This window comes from Gekko japonicus, unplaced genomic scaffold (assembly GCF_001447785.1).
Source record: "Gekko japonicus isolate JY-2015 unplaced genomic scaffold, Gekko_japonicus_V1.1 scaffold913, whole genome shotgun sequence".
Taxonomy (NCBI): domain Eukaryota; kingdom Metazoa; phylum Chordata; class Lepidosauria; order Squamata; family Gekkonidae; genus Gekko; species Gekko japonicus.
This window is the reverse complement of record NW_015175383.1, coordinates 909,305-933,679: the sequence shown is the minus strand read 5'-3', so window position 1 is coordinate 933,679 and position 24,375 is coordinate 909,305. Positions and strand designations below refer to the sequence as shown.

The following is a 24,375-nucleotide window of genomic DNA, read 5'->3' as shown; positions in this document are numbered from 1 at the left end:
TTCTTCTCTCGCTCTGTATTACTCTTACTCTAAAAACTATTTCCTGCCTCCCTATTGGCACGGTGGGAATAACCCATGGAGATGTCCTCCTATCCTCAGAGGAGAAGGACCCTTCACGGTCAGTGTCCAATAGTCGTTTAACTTAATTTTATCTACTATTCATCTATTAATGTTACATTGGGGTAATTTTAGCTAAACTGATCAGTTTTATTGTTAGTGTTTGGATTCATTTTATCTACATTAGCAGTGGTAGGGTCAGACAGTACCAGTATGCTGGCTTGCCCAGCTGTATAGAATAACTTTCAGTGTATTCATTTGGAGGACGTGGATACCATTATTGAATGTCTGAGATCAACCATCTGCTTGTATGATCCTTACTCCTCCTGGTTGCTTCAGTCTACCAAAGGTGGGGCTGGTTGAATGAGTCTGGTAGAAAATGCTTCCTTGAGAGAGGGGATGTTCACTTCAGTCTTGAAAGAGGTGGTGGTGTATCCACTTCCAAACATACTTATTATGGGCCCTAGGGATCTGAATGACTGGGTGGGTTGTAATGATTCTAAAATGTGATTGTGTTATGTATGTTTTAATTTATTAGCTCTCTTTGTGGTCCTTGTGAGAGCAGAACGGTGTGATATACCGTTCTGTAAATCAACTATAGTCAACTCTCAAATGTACCATTCTTGAACAAGATGATTTTACAAGTGGTATCTAGAAGTATTCCTGGATGAAGCAGATTGTTTGGACTCTTTCCAGTCTGGTTTCTGGCTTGGCTATGGGTCTGAAATTGTCTTGATCTTCCTGGTGGATGACGTGTACTTGGAATGGACAGAGGGAGTGTAAGGATTCTTTGAGTACCATCAATCATGATAATCTTCTTGGGCACGTTTTAAGGTTGGGACTGGGAGGCAACCTCTTGTAGTGGTTTCAGTTCTGAAACCTAATTTCCAGGCAGAAGGTGGTGCTTGGAGGACTGCTGCTCAACCCCGTGGTCTCTAACCAGTGTGATCTTGCAGGGTTCCATCTTGTCCCCCATGGTTTTTACCATCTACATGAAACTGCTGGGTGGAAATATGGGTTTTGTTGTCATCAGTATGCAGATGATACTTAACCATATCTTGCACTTCTAGCAGATCCCATCTAAGTTTGAATCAGTGTCTGGAGACAGTTTTGGGCTCAGAATAGGAGATATCTCAATACTGGAGCTGATACCAGTATCACCTCCAGTACTGAGGTATCTCCCATTCTGAGTGGGTTTGCACTCTTCCTAAAGGGACTCAGTTTGCAGCTGCTGGGTGCTGCTGTGCCTGGGTATCCAAGTAGTTGGCAGAGTGGCTGGGTGTGTTCTTCACCATCTTCAGCTGGTGAGCTAGCTGTGGCCTTCCCTGTGTAAAAAAATCTTACCACTGTGATGCATGCCATGGTAACATCTGAATGATTACCTTCATGCCTGCTAAAGGGGCTGTTCTTGAAGAGTGTGCAGAAACAACAGTTAGTACAGAATGCTGCAACAAGTACATTGACTGGAGTGAGCAAGTCATAGGGACCATATGACTCCAGTCCTGTTTCATCTATGCTGGTGTTGAGGCTAGCATAGCGTAATGACCACATACTCTCATAAACCTTCCTGACCTTGCTCTTGGTGCTCACCCCATCATGTGGGGCAACCCAATAAAGAGCCTTCTTGGTTATGGCACCAGCATTCCCTCCCCAGGGAGATTTTCTATCCCCCTGTATCATTCTCTGCCAGTAGGAGAAGACTTCTGTTTAATTGGGCTCTTCTTTATTGTCCCTCCTTCCTGTTTGTTTTTAATTGTTTATATGTGTGTTGTTTTTTTAAAGGAAGTCTAAATGGTTTTAACTGTTCATGTCCTTGAGGACATGTCTAAGAGGGTGGAAAGGCAGTATAAAACGTGTTAAATAATTTTTATGTTTAAAAATGTTTTTTAAAACTTACGCACTTAAATGACAGTGTTTGTAAGTAGCCTTGGATATTTCGGTTGAAAGGTGAGAGAGAAATACTTTCAATAAGTATAATGAATACACAGACACACCTGATTAACCACAGTAAAGATGCAGGGTTGGATGAAACATTTCTTTTTGGCCCGGTCATTTCTTTTCAACTAAAAGCAGAGCTTTTCTCTGGAGCTAGTAGCTGTAATTGACAATGAAACATTCCTTGTGCTGGAAGGAGACTTCTGTGTTAAGAGAATGAAAATGCTGGGTTCAAACCAAAGTAACCAGCAATGAAAAACTTGAGAGCACCTCATTACTTACAGTTAAGTGGGACAGACTGTTGAAGTTGACCTAATGCTTGTGAGTCTTATATGCCAACTCAGGTTGAAAAATGTTAACCAATGGAGCTCTTATTTTGGTTCCAAACGATGTCCAGAACCATGACAGAACATTCTTAACATGTTTAAGTAGATGTTGCCCAATGCAGAGAAACAGCTGCTTGTAATAAGGAGCTAAATACTTTATTTATATCCTAATATGTTGGAGATATTTATTATATAACTAAAAATAATTTTTTCAAAGGGAGTTTAAAATGAGATGTGTTTACTGCCATGTGTGTCTGTCTCAGAGTTTAAGACCTTATTTTTTAAGCCTTTGTGGCTTGAGGATTCTAATGGCATGCTGTGCTTGTGTTGCTTGTTTGTAAAAGTATTCACAACTTTATTTTTATAAAACATGCTGTTGCAAATCTCAAAGATGTGGGAGAATGCAAATAACACATTGCTAACAAGTCATCTTAACTATCAGTTGTCTCAAAATATGTAGTTTTCTCTCTGCATTGTATTTCATAATATGTTTAGGAGACAAGATCTGTATGTTTTTGTGGGGTGAAGATGACTTATAAGTAATTTCTTTTTTTAAAATGTGATCTTGACTCCATTGTTTCACTGTTTAATTTTACATAATCTATAAAATCTTCCCCCTCCCAGTGCTATATAACCAAGATAAGTCTCCCTTAAGCAGTTCATTATCATCAGAGGAATCAAATGTAAAACAGGTGCTCATGCTCTGATCTAGACTGGGAAAATTGTCTTCAGTGCCTGTGACTGTTAATCACAATTGCATGTGTAATTTACATGCACATCTCCACCTAGATTCATGTACAGAAAATATGTGCATAGTGCTGGATTTGGGGCATCAGTATTTCAAGCAGTCTCAATTTTTTAAAAATGGAGAACTTTTGGATAACGTGTGGTTCCTTTGTAACTTGTCTGTAGAGTTTCCTTTATTGTAGGATGGTAGTAAGAATGTCTTAACCTGTCTGTTCAGTGTCCTGCCATAGTCTGTGAAAAACTAGCATCTTAGATAAATATGTCGGTGTCCAACTGTGTTGCTTTATAATCCAATGTCTGCACTTTCTTATTGCTCTTGAAAGATGTTTTTGTATCAGAAGTATGAGAGCCAGATGATAGGTTCAGGACAATAGTACCTACTGGTGTCCTGGCAGTTTAGCGGAGAAGGGAAAGATTGTCCCCCTAGTCCTCCTGACCTCCCATCTAGTCCTCGTGCCCTCCTGTCGCTATCTGCTGCACTTGGTCACTAAGAAGAGGCCAAGCCTGAAGCGACTGTGAGTGCTAGAAGTATCTTGAGGTGCCTAATTTATGACACTGACTGCAGCTAGAGAAGCCTGCATGCTGACTCAGCTCTGCTAGCAGCCGGCTCCTTCTGGCTCAGCTTGCCTTCATAACACAAGGAGGATTTGGCATCTATTGCAAATGGTGGTTGTGGAGATCTAGGGTAGGGCATTCGGACTTGGCTGGCTTCGAGCATGTGTGTTGTTCCATCTTGGATCAAGGTGGTGCAAGTGGTGGGAAGATATAGCAGTGGGAGGAGTGTTGGTGCTGGAAGACATGCAGGGAGACATAATGGTGGTTGCTGCATGTCTAATCTCTACCCCATCCCTCAAAATGTAAGTGCAGAGGCTCTGTTAAGTGGCTGTACTTGAACCTTGGTGTTGTATAATGCCAGGTCTGTGAAAAATAACATCTCTACAACACTTGACCTGTTGAGTGAGGAATAGGTTGACCTGACTGCATGTCTCTGATATGGTCACTCTGACACAGCTCACACCGGCTGGGTATAAAGTCCTTCACCAACTTGAATGGGAGGATGGGTCAGTGGGATAGCATTTCTTTCCACGAAAATTTCTCCATCACTATGTACCCAGTGCAGACAGAGGCCAGCTATGATTGTGTGTACCTTGTGCTGGGCAGCAGGGACATATTGGGGAACTTGCTGGTATATTGTTTGCCTAGTTTACCAGCAGGATCTCTGGCTGAGCTGACAGACTTGGTGCTGAGAACCCTCAAGAATTATTGTCCTTGGAGATTTCAGCATACATGCTGAGGCTGCCTTGTCAGGTCAGACTTAGGACTTCATGGCTGCACTGGCGGCGAAAAAGATAAGACTGGGTATAGGACTTACTGTAAGTTACTGATGTATACTGTTGGTTGTGCTTTGATTTATTTTGTGTTGTTATGGCCAATGGCTAAGACAATAAACTAAACTTGACTTGACTAACAACCGTGGGTCAGTCTCAAAATGCAATGGGCCCAACACGTAAGAAGGGACATATACGGGACCTTCTTTTCTGTACCAAGTGCTTTGCCCTTGTGTCAGATCTTCACTATATTCTGAAGGTGCGGTTGAGCTTGCTGCCTCCTCTCTGCAAGGGTGGTGGACTGATTCGGATGGTCTGCCCTTGGAGGTTAATGGATCCTGCTGGTTTTCTAGGTCACTCTTTGGGATTTTGAGAGCCTCCCCAATGGAAGCCCTTGTAGGAAAATGGAATGATGGGCTGACTGGAGCCATAAACAGAGTTGCTCCTTGGTGTTCTCTTCCACACGCTGTGAGGCCCTCAGTTCCTTGTTTTAACAGGAAGCTGGGCAACATGAAGCAGACTGGAAGATAACTAGAGCAGTGTTGGTGGAAGACCTGGGATGAACAGACAGAGCACGCCATAAAGCCCATTTGCAGACCATTGCATCAGCAGAATCTCATCCAGCTCAATTGTTCAAAGTGGTTCTTGACTTGAGAATACCTAAGTCTGACCCTGAAGGTGATGAAAATTTGGCCCCCAGCTGTGATGTTTTCCCATTTCAATCTGGTTTCAGACCAGATTTGGTACTCGATGGCTTTGATTGCAATGGTGGGCAATCTTTGGTTGAATCTGGGACAAGGGATTGTCTTCCCTGTTGATACTGTTGGACCTCTTAGCAGCCTTTGATACAAGTGACCATTCCATTGTTATCCACTGGCTTGAATGTTTTGGTATTAAGGGGGTAACCCAGTGGTGATTTCTCTCTTTTTTTGTCTGACTTGACACAGAGTCTCCACCAGAGGTGCAGAATCAATTGGGTGGGGTTTATCTTGCAGGGTGCTACAGGATTCTATTCTCTTACCCATGTCACTGAGTGAGATTGTTCAGAGCTTTGAACTTGGGTGCCCCCAATATGTAGGTGACATCCAGCTCTGTATTTCATTGTCCGAGTCTCCAGATGTGTTGTTCTGGGTTCTAAACCGCCGCTTTGAGGCTGTGGTCAGGTGAATATGTCCAGTTTTATTTGGTAGGGATATTGTAACTATTATTGTAAGGTACCTTGAACCAAGAGGAAAGGCAGTGTATAAATGTTTTAATAAATAAACAGTCTCTTGTTACATGGCTGCAGTCCTAAATAACTGCAATGGGCCTAGTTTTTCAACATTTTAAACTTGTTTCTGAAACATCTGGCTGGTTGGTTGGTTTCTGCAATTTTCTGAAAATCTGACCACAGTAACTTTTGTGTAGTTAAACATTGTCAGCTGTTGTCTCTTGTTGAGATTTCCAGAGATTAAATTGGAAGATTGGCTTTCAGAGGTTTCCTACAATACTCCTTGGATTCTTTTAACTGCATATATGTGTGTGTGTATGTGTGTATGTGTGTGTGTATCAATATAAGTTATTTTGACTTACTTTGCTTGCTGTCTTATACAACCTCCAGCCAAGATACCTGTTTTGAAATGCACTTGCCTCATTGATCCAGTGTTATAGAATAATGCAGATTTTAGCCATAATTGTCAGTATACAGATCTGTAATTTTGACACTTTCCTTATTCATTTACTTTTGCAGATAAATTTGCGCCTCATCTTGGTAAGTGGAAAAACAAAAGAATTCTTATTCTCACCAAATGATTCGGCAGCAGACATCGCAAAACATGTATATGATAATTGGCCAATGGGTAAGTAATATATGTTTTAAAATTTATTTTAAGTGTTCAGTTAGTACTTTCAAACTATTAGGGGGAGGGCAGAGAAGAAAGAATCTTTATTTCCCAGTGCAGAGTGTTAGAAATGTTGAATATGGATGGTACTGTGTTGCCCCTCTGTGTGGTTTTATCTGTGCCTTTCCTTATTTTCTGTATTTTTTTTCCACCTAGTTTTTGGAGTAATGAATATCATTGGCCTGTTAATGTTGGTCCAATTGGGTCTGGAGGGAAATATAGGAACGTTCTATAGTAAACATTGCAGCTTATTGTGGAATTATAATAATAATAATAATAATATTTATTGCATTAGCAAAAAAGCCATAGCAACTGTACAGGATAAAATAAAAATTGTGGAATTATCTATTTAGTGACCAGCTAAAGTTTGGACCACTGAGGTGGGTGAAAAGTGGATGAGAGGAAGTTGGAAGGGATAGAGGGTAGCAAAGGGTTTAAGAACATAAGAGAACATAAGAGAAGCCATTGTTGGATCAGGCCAATGGCCCATCCAGTCCAACACTCTGTCACACAGTGGCCAAAAATACTAGGTGCCATCAGGAGATCCACCAGTGGGGCCAGGACACTAGAAGCCCTCCCACTGTTTCCCCCCAAGCACCAAGAATACAGAGCATCACTTGCCCCAGACCAAGAGTTCCTACCTATACTTTGTGGATAATAGCCACTGATGGACCTCTGCTCCATATGTTTATCCAGTTTGGTTTAGCACACGACACAATGCTTTCCCCCTGGAAGTAGTATCTTCCTAACACTGCTTTGTAACAACTGGTGCTTTTCAACTCAAGTTAGCTGCCAGACAGTGTTGAAAGTGCTCATGTGCCTCAGAACAGAATCTGAACATGTATCTGGTATCTGTCCACAGGATTGCGTCCATAGGCTTGGCTCTTACACTGTTGTTCCATACATGCTTCTCTCCATTCATGATAGCGGCAGTCCTCCACTGCAGGGCTTGCTTCCCCCATTTCCATTTGTGCAATTCCTGTATTTTTCAGAGAGCCCCAAAGTGTCAGGTATGGGAGATATGTAAATCGGCAGTGTGGAACTGCCTCCTCAGTGCCTGAAGAAAAGTGCACATGGAGGAGAGGGACAGGATCCAAGCCTAGGACTGCAATATGATGTCTCAGTATGGATGCTTAAGTCCCTGACATCATTAGACTATTGCACAGAGTGATAATTTCTTTTGAAAACCATGTTGTTGCTGTTGCTCTAATGGAGCACAACCTCCAGATAAGTTTCCTGCACCCCTTCAACCCACAGCGGGCATTTCTGACTGCCATGCCTGTGGGGGTCACTTCAAGGAACTTGACTGACACAGAAATATACCATTATATTAGTATACCAATATGTCGATTTCCAATTTAAAAACCCCTCAAAAAGCCATTCCACCAGCAGCACAGCAGTGTGTATGTGTGTGTGGGAGGGTGGATACTAGGGATGAGCACAAACCGGCTCATGAGCCAAAATTCAGGCTGAACTTGGGCCGATTCGGAGCTTGGGAACTGATGTTCAAGGAAGGTGCATTCCCCAAACATTTACTGGACTTTTGCCCAGTTCAGTTCAGCTGTTCTGGGCTTCGGTCTCCTGGTTCAGCTGTCTTGTGCTCCCTCACACAGCCCCTTTAAACAGGCTGCAGAAGGGAGTCTGAGACAGCTGGGCCAGCAAAAAGGAGGTGAGATGCCCCCAGGGAGGTACTTCACACCTGTATTTAATGCTCTGGTTTTGCCCCCCCCCTCAAAGTGGCAGAGGGCAAAACCAAAGGGTTAAATGAAGCCCCTTCCCAGGTGATCCCTGACCTCTTTCTCCCAGCCACGGCGAACCATGGCTGGGAGAAGGGGAAAAGGAAAGTCCTTTCCCGGTGATCCCCACCCCTGCCAGCAAAAAGGAAGGGAGGGAAGAGCTGACATCTTCCTTCCCTTCTTTTCTACTGGCGGAGTCTCCCTGCTGCCCACAGAAAGATTGGAGGGAGGATCTGACATCTTCCCTCCCTTCCTTTCTGTTGGCAGTGAGGAGCCACCGTCAGCAGAAAGGAGGGAGGGAAGATCTCCAGCAGAATGGAAGGGGAGGAAGATCTCTCTTCCCGGGAGATTCCCACCCCCTTTCTGCTGGCCGGGGCTCACTGTGGCCAGCAGAAAGGTGGGAGGGAAGTCCCTTCTTGGGGGGTCCTCCCCTTTCTGCTGGCTGCTTTTTTTCTGGCTGTTTTCTGCAGTCCTTTTAAAGTTTAAAGGGACTGCAGAAGACAGCATGAAACAGCTGAGCGGTTTGGAAGCAGCTTCCTCCTCCACACAGCTGTTTTTCTGGCTGTCTTCTGCAGTCCCTTTAAACTTTAAAGAGAGTGCACAAGATAGCCCAAAACAGCCGAGTGCCGGGGAGGAAGCTGCTCCCCACTACTCAGCTATTTATTGGGCTTTCTGCAAACCCTGTTGAGTTGCATTAGCAGTGTTTGTGCGATTATCTCTAGTGAATATGTGACTTCCCCTCTGACCTTTTTCTGGATGAGGGATATGTCGGTTCTACCATTCAAGTGTAGTTAATGCACAGCAACCTTTTGTCTCAGTGATACTCTCTCCACTGTTCACAGAGAGTCACATGCAATTACCATCAATCTTAAGAGCCACATGACTACTGTATGCCCTTTGATCCACCACACCAAACATGCACATACATTAAGATATATGTATTAATACTAAATTTATAACTTACTACAGCAACCCTAAGCATGTGGGGTGGTCTCTCCTTTCCATTGTTGAGCCTTAGCCAGGCCTTGTGTATCTGGAGTGAGGGGAAAGTGCTTGCAAATCAGACCTATCACACAAAATAGTGTGCAAGCTTTCAAGTTCTGCACAACATCCTATTTGGCTGATTGCTAAAAGAAAAATGGCTCCTTAAGCTAAAAGTAACATTAAGATTGAATTCTAGCATGGCAAGAAACAGGGTGGTTAGAACTTGTCTCTGTGCTAAGTGGGAACCACAAGCCAATCACAACCCCCACCAGGCAATAGCTTTACCCACTTTTCTGAAGCCTGGAGCGGGTGCCATGTTGGGGAATGGTGCTCAGAAGAACCACAGGTGGCATATCAAAGAGCCACACATGTAGCTCCCAAGCCACTGATTATCACTGTTCTACTGCAATTTGATAATGAAATCTTGATTAATGATAACTTAATAGCTGTGCCACCTTACTGTAATTCAAGTCAGTAGGAAAAATTCACGTTCCAGGGAGGGACGCTTTAATGAGTGAGCACAGCCCAAGTTACATCCTGCTCTGGTCTGCATTGTAGCTCTAGATTAATGAAATTTGGGATACAAGGATGTGATCTTCTGTGTGCTGCATGGACACTTTTCCATCCCATCAGAACGCGGATTCTGATCCTTGTACCAACTTCTGCATTTGTACACTGTGACTGCAAACAGTTCTTTTTATGTCACATGTAAAGTACTCAGCAGCTGCAATTAAAAGCCAGTTTGGTGTAGTGGTTAAGTGCACGGACTCTAATCTGGGAGAACCGGGTTTGATTCCCCACTCCTACACATGCAGCTGCTGGTGTGACCTTGGGTCAGCCACAAGTTCTCTCAGAGCTGTTCTCTCAAGGGCAGTTCTTCAGAGAGCTCTCTCAGCCCCACCTACGTCAGAGGGTGTCTGTTGGGGAGGGGAAGGGAAAGGAGTTTGTAAGCCACTCTGAGACTCCGAGTGAAGAGCGGGGTATAAATCCAATCTCAGCTTCTTCTTCTTCTTTTTGAGCACATGGGAACCATGTTGCCTTCTATAAACATGGCATGCTTTGTCTGCTTGCATTTATGCACATGCATGTATGCTCTGGGCTTTCCAAATGCTAGAGAATTGGCTATAGGCTGTGAGGCATTTGCGAGTCACTTTGCAGATAAAGTCTTGTCACTCCGCCATGATCTTCCAGCCACACTTGATACCATAAGGGAACTGGAAGCCCCTTGGCTGTCTTCAGGTCCAGTGTTGGACCATTTCAGTCTGCTCACCCAGGAGGAAGTTCACAGGACCCTGGCTGCTGTGAAGTCCACTACATGCCTCCTCGATCCTTGCCCATCATGGCTGGTGAAAGCCTGTGGCGATGAGGTGCAGACTCCTCTGAGGGAGATTATCAATCTGTCCCTATTAACGGGAACCTTCCCAGAGGGATTGAAGGAGGTGGTAGTCCGCCCTCTCCTAAAAAAACCTTCTTTGGACCTCACGGTCCTTATGAACTGCCGCCCAGTGTCTAATCTACCGTTCCTGGGTAAAGTAGTGGAGAAGGCAGTGGCAACACAGCTCCAGGTTTTCCTGGAAAAGGCTAACATCCTGGATCCCTTCCAGTCCAGTTTTCACCCTGCCCATGGGATGGAGACGGTGTTGGTCACCTTAGTGGATGACCTTCAGAGACATCTGGACTGAGGCAGATCGGCGCTGCTGATAACTTCTTGATCTGTCAGCAGCATTCAATACGGTTGACTATGATCTGTTGACCCACTGCATCGCCGATGTGGGGATAAGGAGGCCTGCCTTGCAGTGGCTGATCTCCTTTCTCCAAGGTCGGGGACAGAGGGTGGCACTTGGGAGGGAATTATCTCAGCAACACCTTCTAGAATGTGGCCACAGGGGTTGATTCTCTCCCTAGTGCTGTTTAATATCTATATGCACCCCCTCACTCAGATTATCCGGAGATATGGGCTGGATTGTCACCAATATGCAGATGGTGCCCAGCTCTATCTACTGATGGATGGCCACCCGGGCACTGCCCCCCAAAATCTGGACAGGGCGTTACAAGCTGTGGCTGGTTGGTTACAACACAGCCGACTGAAATTGAATCCATCAAAGACGAAGGTCCTGTACCTGGGTTGCGGGGGACCGGGATTGGGCTTCCAACCTTTGATGGGACCCTACAGGTACCGTTGTCGAAGGTGAAGAGCCTGGGGGTATTCCTGGATGCCTCATTAAATATGGAGGTCCAGGTTGCTGCCACTGCCAGGTCTACCTTTTTCCATTTGAGACAGATCAGGCAGTTGGCTCCATATCTCAACCCCCCGGGATCTGGCTACAGTGACCCATGCAATGGTCACTTCCAGACTAGAGTATTGTAATTCTCTCTACATGGGGCTGCCCTTGACTTTGTTCTGGAAACCAGCTGGTGCAGAATGCAGCGGCACGGGTATTGATGTCGCTGCCTGTGCAGCCCGGGGCTGCGTGAACTGCACTGGCTGCCCATTGAGTACCGGATCCGTTTCAAGGTGTTGGTGCTTACCTTTAAAGCTTTATACGGCCAGGGGCCCGCATATCTGCAAGACCGCCTCTCCCTCTATGAGCCCCGAAGGGTTTTATGATCTGCCAATCAACAACTTCTGGTGGTACCTGGCCCCAGGGATGTCCGTCTCGCCTCTACTAGGGCCATAGCCTTTTCAGCCCTGTCCCCTGCCTGGTGGAATGAGCTCCCATACAAGATCAGGGCCCTGCGAGACCTTTTACAGTTCTGCAGGGCCTGCAAGATGGAGCTCTTCCGCCAGGCTTTTAACTAGAGTGACAGATGTCCCTCCCTCTTTTCTGGGTCTCCCCTCAGTGGGTCAGAACTGCTTACCAGAGATGGCATCTGTGAGACTTAATTCTAATGACAACTGCACCAGCTCAAGGATATCGTTGTAATTTATTAGCATTTTAATTCTATTTTTACCAGTTCCTTTGTATTTTATATATTGTATTTTTATTAAATCTGATGTAACCCACCCTGAGCCTGCCATGCGGGAAGGGTGGGATGTAAGTCAAATATAAATAAATAAATAAATGACTTGTAGTGCTGTTCAGAAATGGATTCCAACATGCTTAAGACTATATAAACGCTTTACAGTGTGAAACTTCTCTGGCTTTGGTCTCTTTAGCCCCTCTTTGTTGCCATAGGTGAACACCTCAGTTTATACTTGTAATATAGTTGGAAGTTTTTTTTTTAACAGAAGGGAGATGAGCTAATGCTTTCACATTGGACAACATCAGAACATAGTTCACTTAGGTAGCAGGTTGTATTTCTGCAGAATTGCAATAAGTGTGACCTCCTTGTAGGTCATAAGAGAAATTGCTGTTTGTTGCAACTTATTTAAATCCCTGTTAACTCTCAGGCTAATATATTTCCCTGAGATAGTATTTCTCTGATATAATTTGTCCTTTGTTTGAAGAAGCAGTCTGGTACAGTTGTTAGTGTGTTAGTGTGAATTTGGGAGGACCAGATTTGATTCCCCACATTGTCATGATAGCTTGCTGGGTGACCTTATGCTAATCAGTCTCTCAAACCTACCTCACAGGATTGTTGTGAGGATAGAATGGAGGAAATGAGAATGATGTAGACTGCTTTGGATCCTCATTGGAGAGAAAAGTGAGGTATAAATATCTAAATAAAATTTCTCCCTGTACCTCATAATAGTGAATCTGTTGCTCAGTTCCCTTGTATTCCTAACATCAGTTCATCCTTAAGGGATCTTAGACCCTTCTGTCTCAAGCTAGCCAGAATATCTAGCATTAGAAAACTCGGGGAGGGGGGTGTTTAAGCAGAGAGCAATGATCAGCAGACAGGGTTCCACAGCTACACTGAGGACCAAATGAAGCATTACAATTCTATATATGGGAGATATCCCCAATAGATTCTCTGGCTCAGTATACAAGAAAATATATATATTTCAAAAATCCTTTCTACTGAATGTCATCCAGAACTACATTAGCATGTAGTCATAATGCAGAAGAAAAGTTTAGTTAGTTAGTTTATTTAAGGTTTAGTAGCCCATAGGCCATACACCATTTTTTAAAAAATTAAGAATTTAAAAGAACAGTAAAACGGAAATTTGCCACATCCACAATGCAATTTTGGCAGAGGCTGCTCAGAAGTAGTCTTAATCTTGATGCATCAGGAAAAGATGAATATTTCGACAGCCATTTTCTTAAGAATCTTTCTCTTGCTGTTGCATGTTTTAGACAATAGAAGAAAACATGACACAGTGAGTCAAGTTCTATCAAAGGACAGTCACAATGGCGCTGGTCCAGAGGAGTCTTGAGAAAACGGCCCTTCATCTGGGCTGTTGGAAATGCATTGCCGCGTGCAATCATATATGACCGCCTCAATTTAGGAATGGTCAACATGTTTTAAGTAGAGAGGCAGGTCAAATTTAGTGGAATATTTAATTCCTAGATTAAGTGGGGAGCATTTTCGTCTAGCATCTGTTTGAAGGGCATCCCAGTCATTTTGGAGCAACTTTTATGTGAGTAGCGTTTGTCTTCTTTTAGTTAAATTCTCTGTCTTCCTTAAGCCCAATTGGCGCAGAAGAAAAGCATTTTCGCTGAGGGGGGATGAAGCAGGTATTTTTTCTTGACGGCAGGATACTCCTACCACAACCTTTGTTCTATATGCAGTGTTTTCCCCAATTCTGGTAACTGGGCCAGAGGCTAAAAAACCAGAGGTTTTGGCCTCTATGCCCTGTTGCTGACCCTCCAGAGTAACCGGGTGGCCACTGTGTGAGACAGGATGCTGGACTAGATGAACCATTGGTCTGATCCAGCAGGGCTCTTCTTATGTTCTAATGAGTGTCCTTTTGCAGTGCTTAACTGCTAAACAGCATGGATTTTTCTTCAGGTTCTTTAAAAACATAAGCAAAGCAGAGATCTGAATGGTTTTCCAATCAAGGCATTAAGACTTTTTAAAAAGTGCAAGAATTTAGCAGCATGAATTACAGTACTAAAATGGCTACTGAGTCCCTTGCTCAGTCAGGTTGCATAGCATCTAAAGGTCTGTGTTGTGATTTACTATGTGAGGATTTTGGGGGGACTCCCTGCAAGATGTGTGTACAGAACCACATTTTTGAAGGTAATTGCTCAGTTATAGCACTTCTTGCTCTTCTTGAAGACTGGGCATTGCAAGCCTAAAGGTAAAAACAAATGTGAATTATTACTGCTCTTCAGCTATTCAGATGTGTAGTTTGGACCCAACCTCAGATTTTGGGATACATTTTTTCTAAGGAAAGCGGGGGCGGGGGGAGCAAGTTTTAAGAATGTATTCAACATTTTTCTTTCAGGTTAGTTAGAACCCAGTAAGAATAATCATTATCATCTTCTGTTTTTACAGTTTTTGACATCTTTGTCTGGTTTTCTAAATGTTGACACTGAGTAGAATATTGTGCATTTGTGCGTAGGATCATTTCTGTTTTCTGATTAGACTCTTAAATATTCAAGCTGTTCATTTCAGAGTTTAATAAAAGAAACAATGGTATTAATGCGCTCAGTGGTAGATTGTCACATGTAATTGTGACATCAAAGAAAATTATATGCGTTAAAAAGGGGGTACAGGGCTGCAGTCCTTAATGCTTTTATCCATTTGGGACTATAATTCTGCCCCCCAAAACTGTACCACTTTGTGAACTCACATTTTCTGCAGTACAAAATTAAGTGATTTTGGGAACAATCCTTTACAGGTCTACTGAGAAGTCCCATTTTATTCAGTGGGACTTACTTCCAGGAAGCTGACCTCAAGATCTCAGTCTTTCTGTTTTAAGTCTTCCTGAATATTTCTTTTAAAAAGTGAAATATTGCCTATCCAGGGTACTGGGAGGTCTCTGTGATCTCCAACAAAGTGAAAAAACACATTGTACTTATGGTAATTTGTTTATGCTGATGCGCCACTTAAGACAAGTATTCAGTATCGATCTGGGTAGTCTTGTTCTCATCTCCAAGACATTTTGACTTGCAGGAAGGACTGAACCATGCAAAAAGTATTTGGGCTTTTAAAATGCTAAGGTCATTAAATTGGGTATTTTCTGACTGTGTTTATGGATTTAATTCTCTCCCCCCCCCCCAAGTTGGAAAGATTGAAGTGCAAACTTCTGAAATATGTTTTTTCCTGCTTCAGTTGACTATTAAGTAAGATTTTAAATTTGAACCATTATATTTACAAAGGTTAGCATTAATTCTGTGAAAAGCTAAATTTGGCGTCTCATTAAATATGTTCACTTAGCCCAGACTGGTGCTAGTCTCTTTCAAGGGCTGGCAATCAGGGGTCACATCAGTTTTTTTGGCTGGGCACCTGCCATATAAAGGGTGATCTGGTTTTGTAGGCTCTAGCCATTGGAATGCATTGTGAGTTCCTTGACTTAAATGGAAACCAGAGATGGCAGCTTATTATCCATGAGCTGAATCGAAAGGAACCTGCTGCTTCTGTTGGGGGGGGGGGGGGGGGGGGGGGGGGCTGTGCTGCGGCTGCTCCAGAATGCCTCCAGGCCTCAGGGCTGGCTTGACATTGGTGTAGGGGCAGTTGGTAGAGGGGAGGTGATGGGGCAGCTCAGTCCTGTAAAAGCAGAGCTCAGTTTTCTCTTGTGAAGTTGTTAATTTTCGTAATACAGTTTGTGTTTTCTGTGAGTAGCTGCAGCTAGACAGGGTTGTAATTATCAGTTGAAATTCTTGCCTCCTAATTCTGTTCTTCTCCCAGCCACCCTCAGTGCCATTTTTATGGATAAAAGGGCTTCTTTGCCTCCTCATTGGAAGGAAGCTAGGACAGCATTTGTATAATAGATGTTTTACATATGCAGTCATTTACATTGTGTGAGGTGCCTTAAGGGCATAATGAGAGAAAATAAGAATGTTAATGGCCTTGACACTCTTCTTGTGCTTTTTCAGACTGGGAAGAAGAGCAGGTGAGCAGTCCGAATATTCTGCGGCTTATTTATCAAGGACGGTTTCTTCATGGCAACGTAACATTAGGAGGTACAGAGACCTGAGTATTGTGGGTAATCTTGGGCTAGTCTATAAAACGGGAATAGTGATTTCAGTAACATTGCATGATTTTTAGGAATATAGTGAACATCATCTAGTCAGAGAATAAATTTAATGGTGTTTTGCTGAAAGTAGTGAATCTTAAAAGCGCTTAACTTTCGGCACAACCTAGTCAGTGTTTTTAATTAAATCTGCAGTGATATGCCCCCTTATGTATGTTTCTAACTGAGCCTTAGGCTGCAGCCTGTATTGGTAAAAATGAATATTAACACCCAAAGTAATAGGAGGATTTCCATATGGATTGTTATGCTGTAGGTCACATTTATACTTATTCTTCAGCTATTGTACAACAGCAGTAAGTATACTCTTGCAAACTAAAGTTCTTACCATGATTGGGAATTATGTCTTAATCTGAAAAATACTTTGGATTTGGATTTTTGTGTGCCATGTCTACAGTGAAAACCATTTTAAAAAATATTCCTGTATAATCAGTATTCTAAACAGAGGCTATGAGAATTGTTTAACAGCATCCAAAATCTCAGTATTGTTAGTGGGGTGAGATACCGAGAATTGGAATGAAGGCAAGAATTCTTGCTGTCTTGCACAGCCTTGAGTATGCAAGCAGTAAATGGCCTCCCTTCAGGTACAAAAGCAGTTCAATTGTGCCCCCTTGTGGCATGTCTTTCTCAGTGTGCTTTGAACATTCAAAGATATGGCGACAACAATTTTTGTCACTTCATGCTGGGTTTTCTTCCTTTTTTAAAAAAAAGTTCACAATGATATACATTACGTTGACATCAATTCGTTGTATGAAATATTAAGTTCTCTATTCATTCTTTACACCTCATGCATCATTTTAGAAATGTCGATCATTTTGCCTTAGGTTTCCCCCCCTTAACCTATTAGGTCCAAACAATTTAGGCTTTTTGTAGAGTAAGTACTCCAGTCCCACTGATCCTTGCCTGACTTTTCTGCATCTCTGATACCCTTTTTGAGATGCAGCAGTCAGAATTGCACATAGTATTAATACTACCAGTCTATATAGGGGCATTATGATACTGAGTCTTTTCACCCACTTCACTAATAATCCCTAACACAGAAATTTTGTTCTCACTTCTGCATTTTTGTTAAACTATCCTCCATGGCCTCTTTTCTGGTCAGTCACTGTCAGTTTTAAACCCCATCAATTTATATGTCAAGTTAAGTTCTTTTGTCCCATTGTGCATTGTGTTACATTTGAACATCACTTTATATTTTACCTCATCTGCCATGTTGTTGCCCACTCACCCAGTTTGGAGACATTCTCATGGAGCTCCCCACTATCTCCTCTGGTTTTCACCATCCTGCACAGTTTACATTCTCTGCAGATTTAGCCACTTTCTTGCTCATTCCCACTTCCAGATCACTTATGACCAAATTAAAAAGCACCAGTCCTGGAAGACCTCACTTTTTCCTTCCTTCTATTGCCACTTACTCCTGCTCTCTGCTTGTTTATAATGCCTGCCAGCTCATTCTTATCCACATTAATATGCTCAAAGAACTCCAAAGGTCAGGAGGTAGGACTTTCCCTCACGGAAGCCATTCTGATTCTTCCTCAGTACTGCATGTTCCCGTGTGTATGTAATAATTCTATCTTAAATAGTTTCCATCAAATTTCCCAGGATACATGATAAATTAATTGGTATATAATATCATGGATCCATCTGGATTCCCTTTTAGCAGTCTACATTGTGCTTGCTGTTTTCCTGTTCTTGGATAGGGAGCCTGATTTCAGTGAAAAGTTGCATGTTACCATTAGGAAATTGACAGTTTCACAGTTGAGCGCCTTAATAACCCCTGGGTATGTGCCATCTGTTAGTCTTTAATTTGTCATTTAGCCCTAGAGCTTCATCTCTTCTCACCTCTGTTTGGCTCCACTCCACAGACATTTCTAGGCAGCAGTTCCAGTGTGGATAGTCCCCCATGCCTTCCATAGCGAAAACGGTTCGAGTTTATTCAGTCTCCCTGATCCTCCTCTAGCAACCTTTTCACTCTTTTGCATCCAGCAGCCAAACTACCTCTTTGGCTGGTTTCCTGATCCTGAGATATGTAAAGAAACGTATTGATTGCAAAAAACCAATGTGGTTGTCAAATCCTTGTTTGGCTTGCCTTAACGTCAACATTGGTTTTACCAGAGCCAGCTTGTTCTCCTCATTTGGACACAATTTCCACTTTTTAAAGGAAGCTTTTTATTTCTTTAATGGCTTCCTTGATTTTGTTTAACCATGCTGGCATCTTGTTATTTTTATGTAACCTTTCCTAATCTGTGCTATACATTCTGTCTTGAGCATCAGTTATTGTGGATTTAATTAACCTCCGAGAATTCTGAATAGAATGAAATGTTTACTCTCTTCCTTTTGACTACTCCCCTCACAGTTAATCTTTCTTCTTAAGTCAAATGTGACCAATGTTGGATGTTTTTGGGCAGCTTTCTGCTCACGTAAATGCTGAATTTAGTAGCACTGTGGTCAGTATTCCCTACTGGTTCAGCAAGGCTTACATCTCACACCAGTCTAGAAATCTCCCTTCATGCTGGGGTGTGCTAGTCTATTTGAGGATAATGGCCACCAGCAGTTTCTATTTTGGAGCCCAATACCAAGTTGAAGACTAACAAAATGTATTCCAGAATAAACTTTCTTGAGTCAGAGATCATCAGATGCATGAATGACCATGCATCTGAGTAAGTGAGCTCTAATTCATGAAATCGTCTGTTGTAATAAGGTTTGTCTTGAAAATGCTCCTGAGGTCTTGCTCAGTTTTGCTACAACGGACTAACATGGCTAAGCCTTTAAATTAGTTTCTACTTCAGTTAATCCTCTTATTCCTTTGTCCATCTCATATGGTAGAAAATAAAAGGGACATGCTGCAAGGCAAATGATCTAAAACAAGGGAATTTAAAATTAAAACAATAGTTTTTAAAATTGTTAGTCCATAATGACTTTAATTGGTCCAAGCTACTACCTAAAATTGTATTAATGTTTCTAAACATTTGGGGGGCTGTAATTCATGGACAATATTTACTTACTGTGATCTATAAAACACCTTGTACTTTGGGTAATGGGTACTTTAGGTGTGATAACTTGCAGTAGGGTTACCAACTTCAATGTGGGGCCTGGAGTTCGCCCGGAATTGCAGCTGGTCTCCAGACTACAGTGACCAGTTCACCTGGAGGGAATGGCAGCTTTGGAGGGTGGACATCATATCCTTCTCTGAGCTCCCTCCCCAAAATCCACCCCTAAATCTCCAGGAATTTCCCAAGGTAGATTTGGCAACCATAACTCACAGGCAGGCTTTGAAAATTATGCTAATCTGATCAGTGATATTTCCAACATTGTTTGCAACTTATGTAGAGGTGAAGAGGGATTTTTAACCATTCTCCTCCTTTTCACACAGCATTAAAACTTCCATTTGGCAAGACAACAGTGATGCATTTGGTGGCAAGAGAGACATTGCCAGAGCCAAATTCTCAAGGTAAGCGAAGCAGAATCTGACTTTTAACTTTTTTATATAGGAGATTTATATCCAGCCTTCCTATTTAGTGAAGCCTATAATGCACTTTACAAGAAATATAATTGTGGAATACGTGCATAAAAGGCAATGACTCAAAATAATGATGGTTTTAAATAAAACATATGTAAAACCAGGCGGCAGCAGGAAAAAAGTCAGTGCAAGAAAGCAAAAGCTCACCCTGGTCCCAAAGTCCATGTGAAATAGACATGTATTCTATGAAACAGGCCGTTGGGAGACCAGGAGGGAGCAGATTTCAGGAGGTAAAGGATTTCATAGCCACAGGGAAGCAATCAAGGAGGCCTGGTCACTCCTAACCTCCCTTCTGATAATATGGCTTATGAAGCTGGAAACTGATCTCAGGTCTTGAGCAGGGATCACATTTATAGGTCAAAAACATCACTTTACAAAAACATCACTTTACAAAAACATCACTTTACAAAAACATCACAATATTCTGTCAACTCTATGGCTTCCTGGTTTGTTTCCAGGCCCCATGGCCTGGAAACAAACCAGGAAGCCATAGAGTTGACAGAATATTGATCGTGTATGCCGATCACGACCAGTTCCAATTAAGACTCTATCTGCTGCATTTTGGCGTTTCCAGGCATTCCTCATAGGCAGCCCACACTGAACGCATGGCAGTAGTCTCATCTGAATGTTACCCAGGCCTTTCTAAGGACGACAAGGTCTGCTTTCTGCATTTGGTGAACCAGCGAAAGCACTCCTTGCTCTTTCTGTAATCTACTTCTGCAGCATCAGTGACATGGACTCAATAGGCACATAATTCAAAGTCTCTGTACACTTGCTGCATTTGTTAAAAACAAGATAGCTCCTTCAAGGTTTATGAACAATCCTACTTGAGAAACCTAGAGGGTAGTTTAAAAAACAATAGCAATTTTGTAAACAAACCAAAAACAAACCTCCTGCTGTAAATGCCCACTTAGCTACCCAAGTGACGTGCTTTACCCCAAATGTTTAGTTTAGTTCAGAATTAATCTGAACCCTTATATCACACACTCATCTCAAGCAATAGTCTTAAGCCTCTTCTCTTCATTGTTCTGCAGGTCAGAGGAATCGTGAAAAAACTGGAGAGAGCAATTGCTGTGTAATCCTGTAAAAGCTCTGCTGTTTCTGCTACTTGTGATGTAAAATAGTTTTTGTTTTTCATGCTGCTGGACTAGAGGAGACCAACATCGCTTCAGACACCCTTAGGAAGAGCCTATCTGTGAATCCATTGAACTGAAACATTACATGAACACTGTCGCATATGTTTTTTTTCTAGAGCAATGAACACTTTCCCCCCTACTTTTTGGTTGTTGAACAAACTTATTAATACATCACTTCTCCAATGCATTCTGTCTCCAAGAAAAGGTTAACTATTCTCTTCAACAGGAATCATTTTGCTGCCATAAAATCATCCTTAACCTGAACTATAACTAATCAACATTTCTAGATGCAATTTGCACTAAAAAAAGGTTGAAAGTATATAGACCTCATCAACAAAAGTTCTAAGTATTTCAAACAGACAGAAATGATTCAGCACTGGAAAACACTATCGGCAGTCTTTTTTTTTTAATTATTATTCAGTAATGGCCAACTGAAGGAGGGGAGGAATAATTACTAAATTCTACCTAAAGTTAACCTTAGTGGCCAAACTGGCACAAAATACTAACTAAAATTAAGTCTGACTTTAGACATTATATATTTTCACTGCAACAAACTATGTGCCTGTAATTTTTAAGCACTCTGTAGAGGGCTGTTCAAACTGAATTTTTTTTTCATTAACATGCACTCTTCTCTCTTACATTAGTTGAGTGCTTGTTCAGACAGCACAAATAAGTGCAGAGAGTGCATTTCCTAGCCTTAATATGGGAGGGGTAATTTCCTGTAGTTCATAGGCTTTTATTAATGTGCATAAATATTAGAAGACCTCATTTACTAATCAATTTTATGTCTTTGAATATCAACAATTGATGTTTTTTGGTCATTCTTCTTCATCTGTACCTTTGTGTCCAGTGTCATGCTTACTCATTAGTGACTTCAAAGGAATAACTAAAAGAAAAAAGGACAAAAAAAAATCCTCTGCCATATGATGACTTTTTGTTTATGTAATCTGCATTTGGTATTAGTGCTTGCAATTGTATTGGAAATCAGAAGCTGGTTTTTAAAAGCATATGTAGTTAGTTACAAAGGATGCCATTCTTTTATTTCATACAAATAATTTAAAAATTGATATGCTAAAATGATTTTTTGCACAGCACTAAAGCATGAGTTAGTTTCATCTAAACCTGTAAAAAATTATAAAAGATTTTATATTTTTCCACTGGGAAGAAATTCTTCCTAGTTGAAATTACAAATATGTAGAATATATTTAATAAAGATCTTATAAAAACATAACTATAGAACTTAAATATAGATTGGCGTGTAGAGTAATACAGTAATAATCCATATAAATAGCTCTAGGCTTTAAAAAATTTGCAGGTTGACATTGTGTTCTGTACTTCAGTCCATGACCCTTACAAATGTTCTGTGTTTTCTGAATGATCAACTTCATTTAAACGTAATGGGTTATTTTATTCAATGTTATTGCTTTGACAAAATGCTTTATATGCAGTAGGCCTACAAAGATATTGTTCATAATGATCAAAATTAAATTTGTATAGAGCAGAGTTTTAAAACAAATTGTAAATAGCACTAAACATTTTCTTTCTGCAACCTGTACTGATAGATTCTTCTGTAATCTAAATAAAAGAAGAATATTGTAGTGCACCTTGTTGTGATTTGAGGGCTATGACCTGGCCCGTTTTCTGCCTTCAGTTTATTTTCAGTTGTTTTCAAAAAGAATTGGAGCTACTTCAGACTAGAGGACAGTATTGTTCAGTGTTAGGGATTGGGTGAGCAACTGAAGGCCTATAGCAGCCATGTACATTCCTTAACAGCAATTTAGAGCAGTCTGAGTTCTTTGACGTGCTAAACAATATCCCCCCTTCTTTTTAAAAAGAAAAAAATACCCCCTTCATATCATAGAAACTTTTGAAATACACATAAAACATTTCTAAGAGGCTCGAACAAGTCACTACATTTAATCATTGTTTTGATGTGTTTTATGTGATTGTTGGACATTAATGTTTAATTAGATTGAATTGTTTCGCTATTTAGGTATCTGTCAGGAATTATTTCCTGAAAATAAATTAACACAATCTTCCCACTTCCTGGATAGAGTCAGTTCTGAGTTTAAAAAAATTCCTTCTGTTTATAGAAGAGAATTAGTAGTACCTGACTCTTGACTATGTGAGAAGTATTCTGGATGAGACCTACAGATAAGATTATGTTTGTTTGCCCAGCCTGTCCCAGGATTTAGGAATAGTTATTTAGGAATAGGATTTAGGAATGGTTAATTACAAAAGTCATTTACATCCTTAACTCCTATTGCCTCCCCTATACTCTTCATCACAAAAGCCGATTTCCTTGGTTTCCCCCCAATTATATTAACTTTTAATACAGCAAGCAAAATACAATGATGTTAAAGAATAACAATCAACAGATACAGAAAAATCATGCTTGCAGAATAACAATTCTGGAATAAGGGGGGGAAAGAAAAAAAAACACACCAAACCCTGCACAGAATACAATAACTGAGTTTACAAAATTTATAACTTTTCTAACAATGTGATAATTTAACTATAAACATCTATTTAAATAATTGAACAATAAAAACTGGAAAAAGCATTATAGAAGTAATACATATTTTGGCTGAGAGAAATGGAAAATGGATTCATCATTTGCCAGTTTCCAACAAAAAGGACTGGTGATCATTCTAGAAGATCTAGATCATCTAATCTAACCTCCAGGTAAGGGAATTCCAGGACTCAGTGGTATCCCTCAAAGAATGTTTCCTAGGAGCCCTTACTTAACATTGGTGGTGAGGGTATTCCTGACTGAAATTAAAGGTTGGGGGATAGGGCACAGGAGTGGGTAAAGATATGCTGGGTTATCTGCTTAGGGGGCTTTGTTGGTCTACTGTCTTTAGTCAAGCCTAGAAAGCAATCACGAACTGGTACAGAATTTGAATGGTTATCTCACATTATTGGTACTAAAAACGGCACTGGAACTATACTTATGACCTTGTCTGAGCATGGTTTAACTGTTACACTGACTGCTCAATTTAGTACACACAGACATTAGTAGCCCTAATTGTTCAGATTTCCATGGTGCTATTTCAGTTTTGTTATGAACCGTATCAGATGACTCTTTTATGATATTTCTAAGAATCTAATGACAATGCAGACTTTCTTCGGAAGTCTGATTGGAGCTTTGACCACAATCCGGCTGTGTCTGTACTTGTTCTCAATCACACAGAATGCATCCGAAAGTTCTGGGAGAATCTTGCGCTGTCTGTCATACTTTTTACTCAAGCAGTCAACAGAAAGTGGGGAGCTCTTGAACCAAAGTGGAAAGGATTCCCCTCCGCCCAATATCTAACTGTGCTTTTTCAATGAAATCTAAAAATTGTGTAAACAATCTGAGGAAGTTTTCCATGACAATCAGCCGTGCAAGTGAAGATGTGTTTTCCTGAAAACGATATGAATTCATTCTCAGTTACAGAAAGGCTGTCTCAGTCTAGAAGCAAATAGTTGACAATCCAGTTCTGTATATAGGAGTACAAGCAAGTTCAACCTAGGTAACTGCACAACTGCTGGTGCCTGTTTCTAGCTCCTGGCAACAGTCTTCAAGCAGAGCTTCTCCTGGGCTACAGAGTTGCACAATTCCAGAGTAGTAGGCTATGGCAGGGGGTCCCTAACATGGTGCCC

At 41.4% G+C, this 24,375-nt stretch overlaps 1 protein-coding gene across 1 annotated transcript in view; it reads left to right on the top strand.

The window, feature by feature from the left end:
- Positions 1-21,842, top strand: part of UBL3 (ubiquitin like 3) — a 72,200-nt gene extending 50,358 nt beyond the window's left edge. The window contains exons 2-5 of the mRNA XM_015425586.1: positions 6,123-6,231; positions 15,920-16,006; positions 19,448-19,525; positions 20,629-21,842. Of these exons, the coding sequence (XP_015281072.1) occupies positions 6,123-6,231; positions 15,920-16,006; positions 19,448-19,525; positions 20,629-20,681 (327 nt within the window). The 3' untranslated portion in view covers positions 20,682-21,842. The remainder of the gene's footprint in view (positions 1-6,122; positions 6,232-15,919; positions 16,007-19,447; positions 19,526-20,628) is intronic.
- The last annotated feature ends 2,533 nt before the right edge of the window (positions 21,843-24,375 follow it).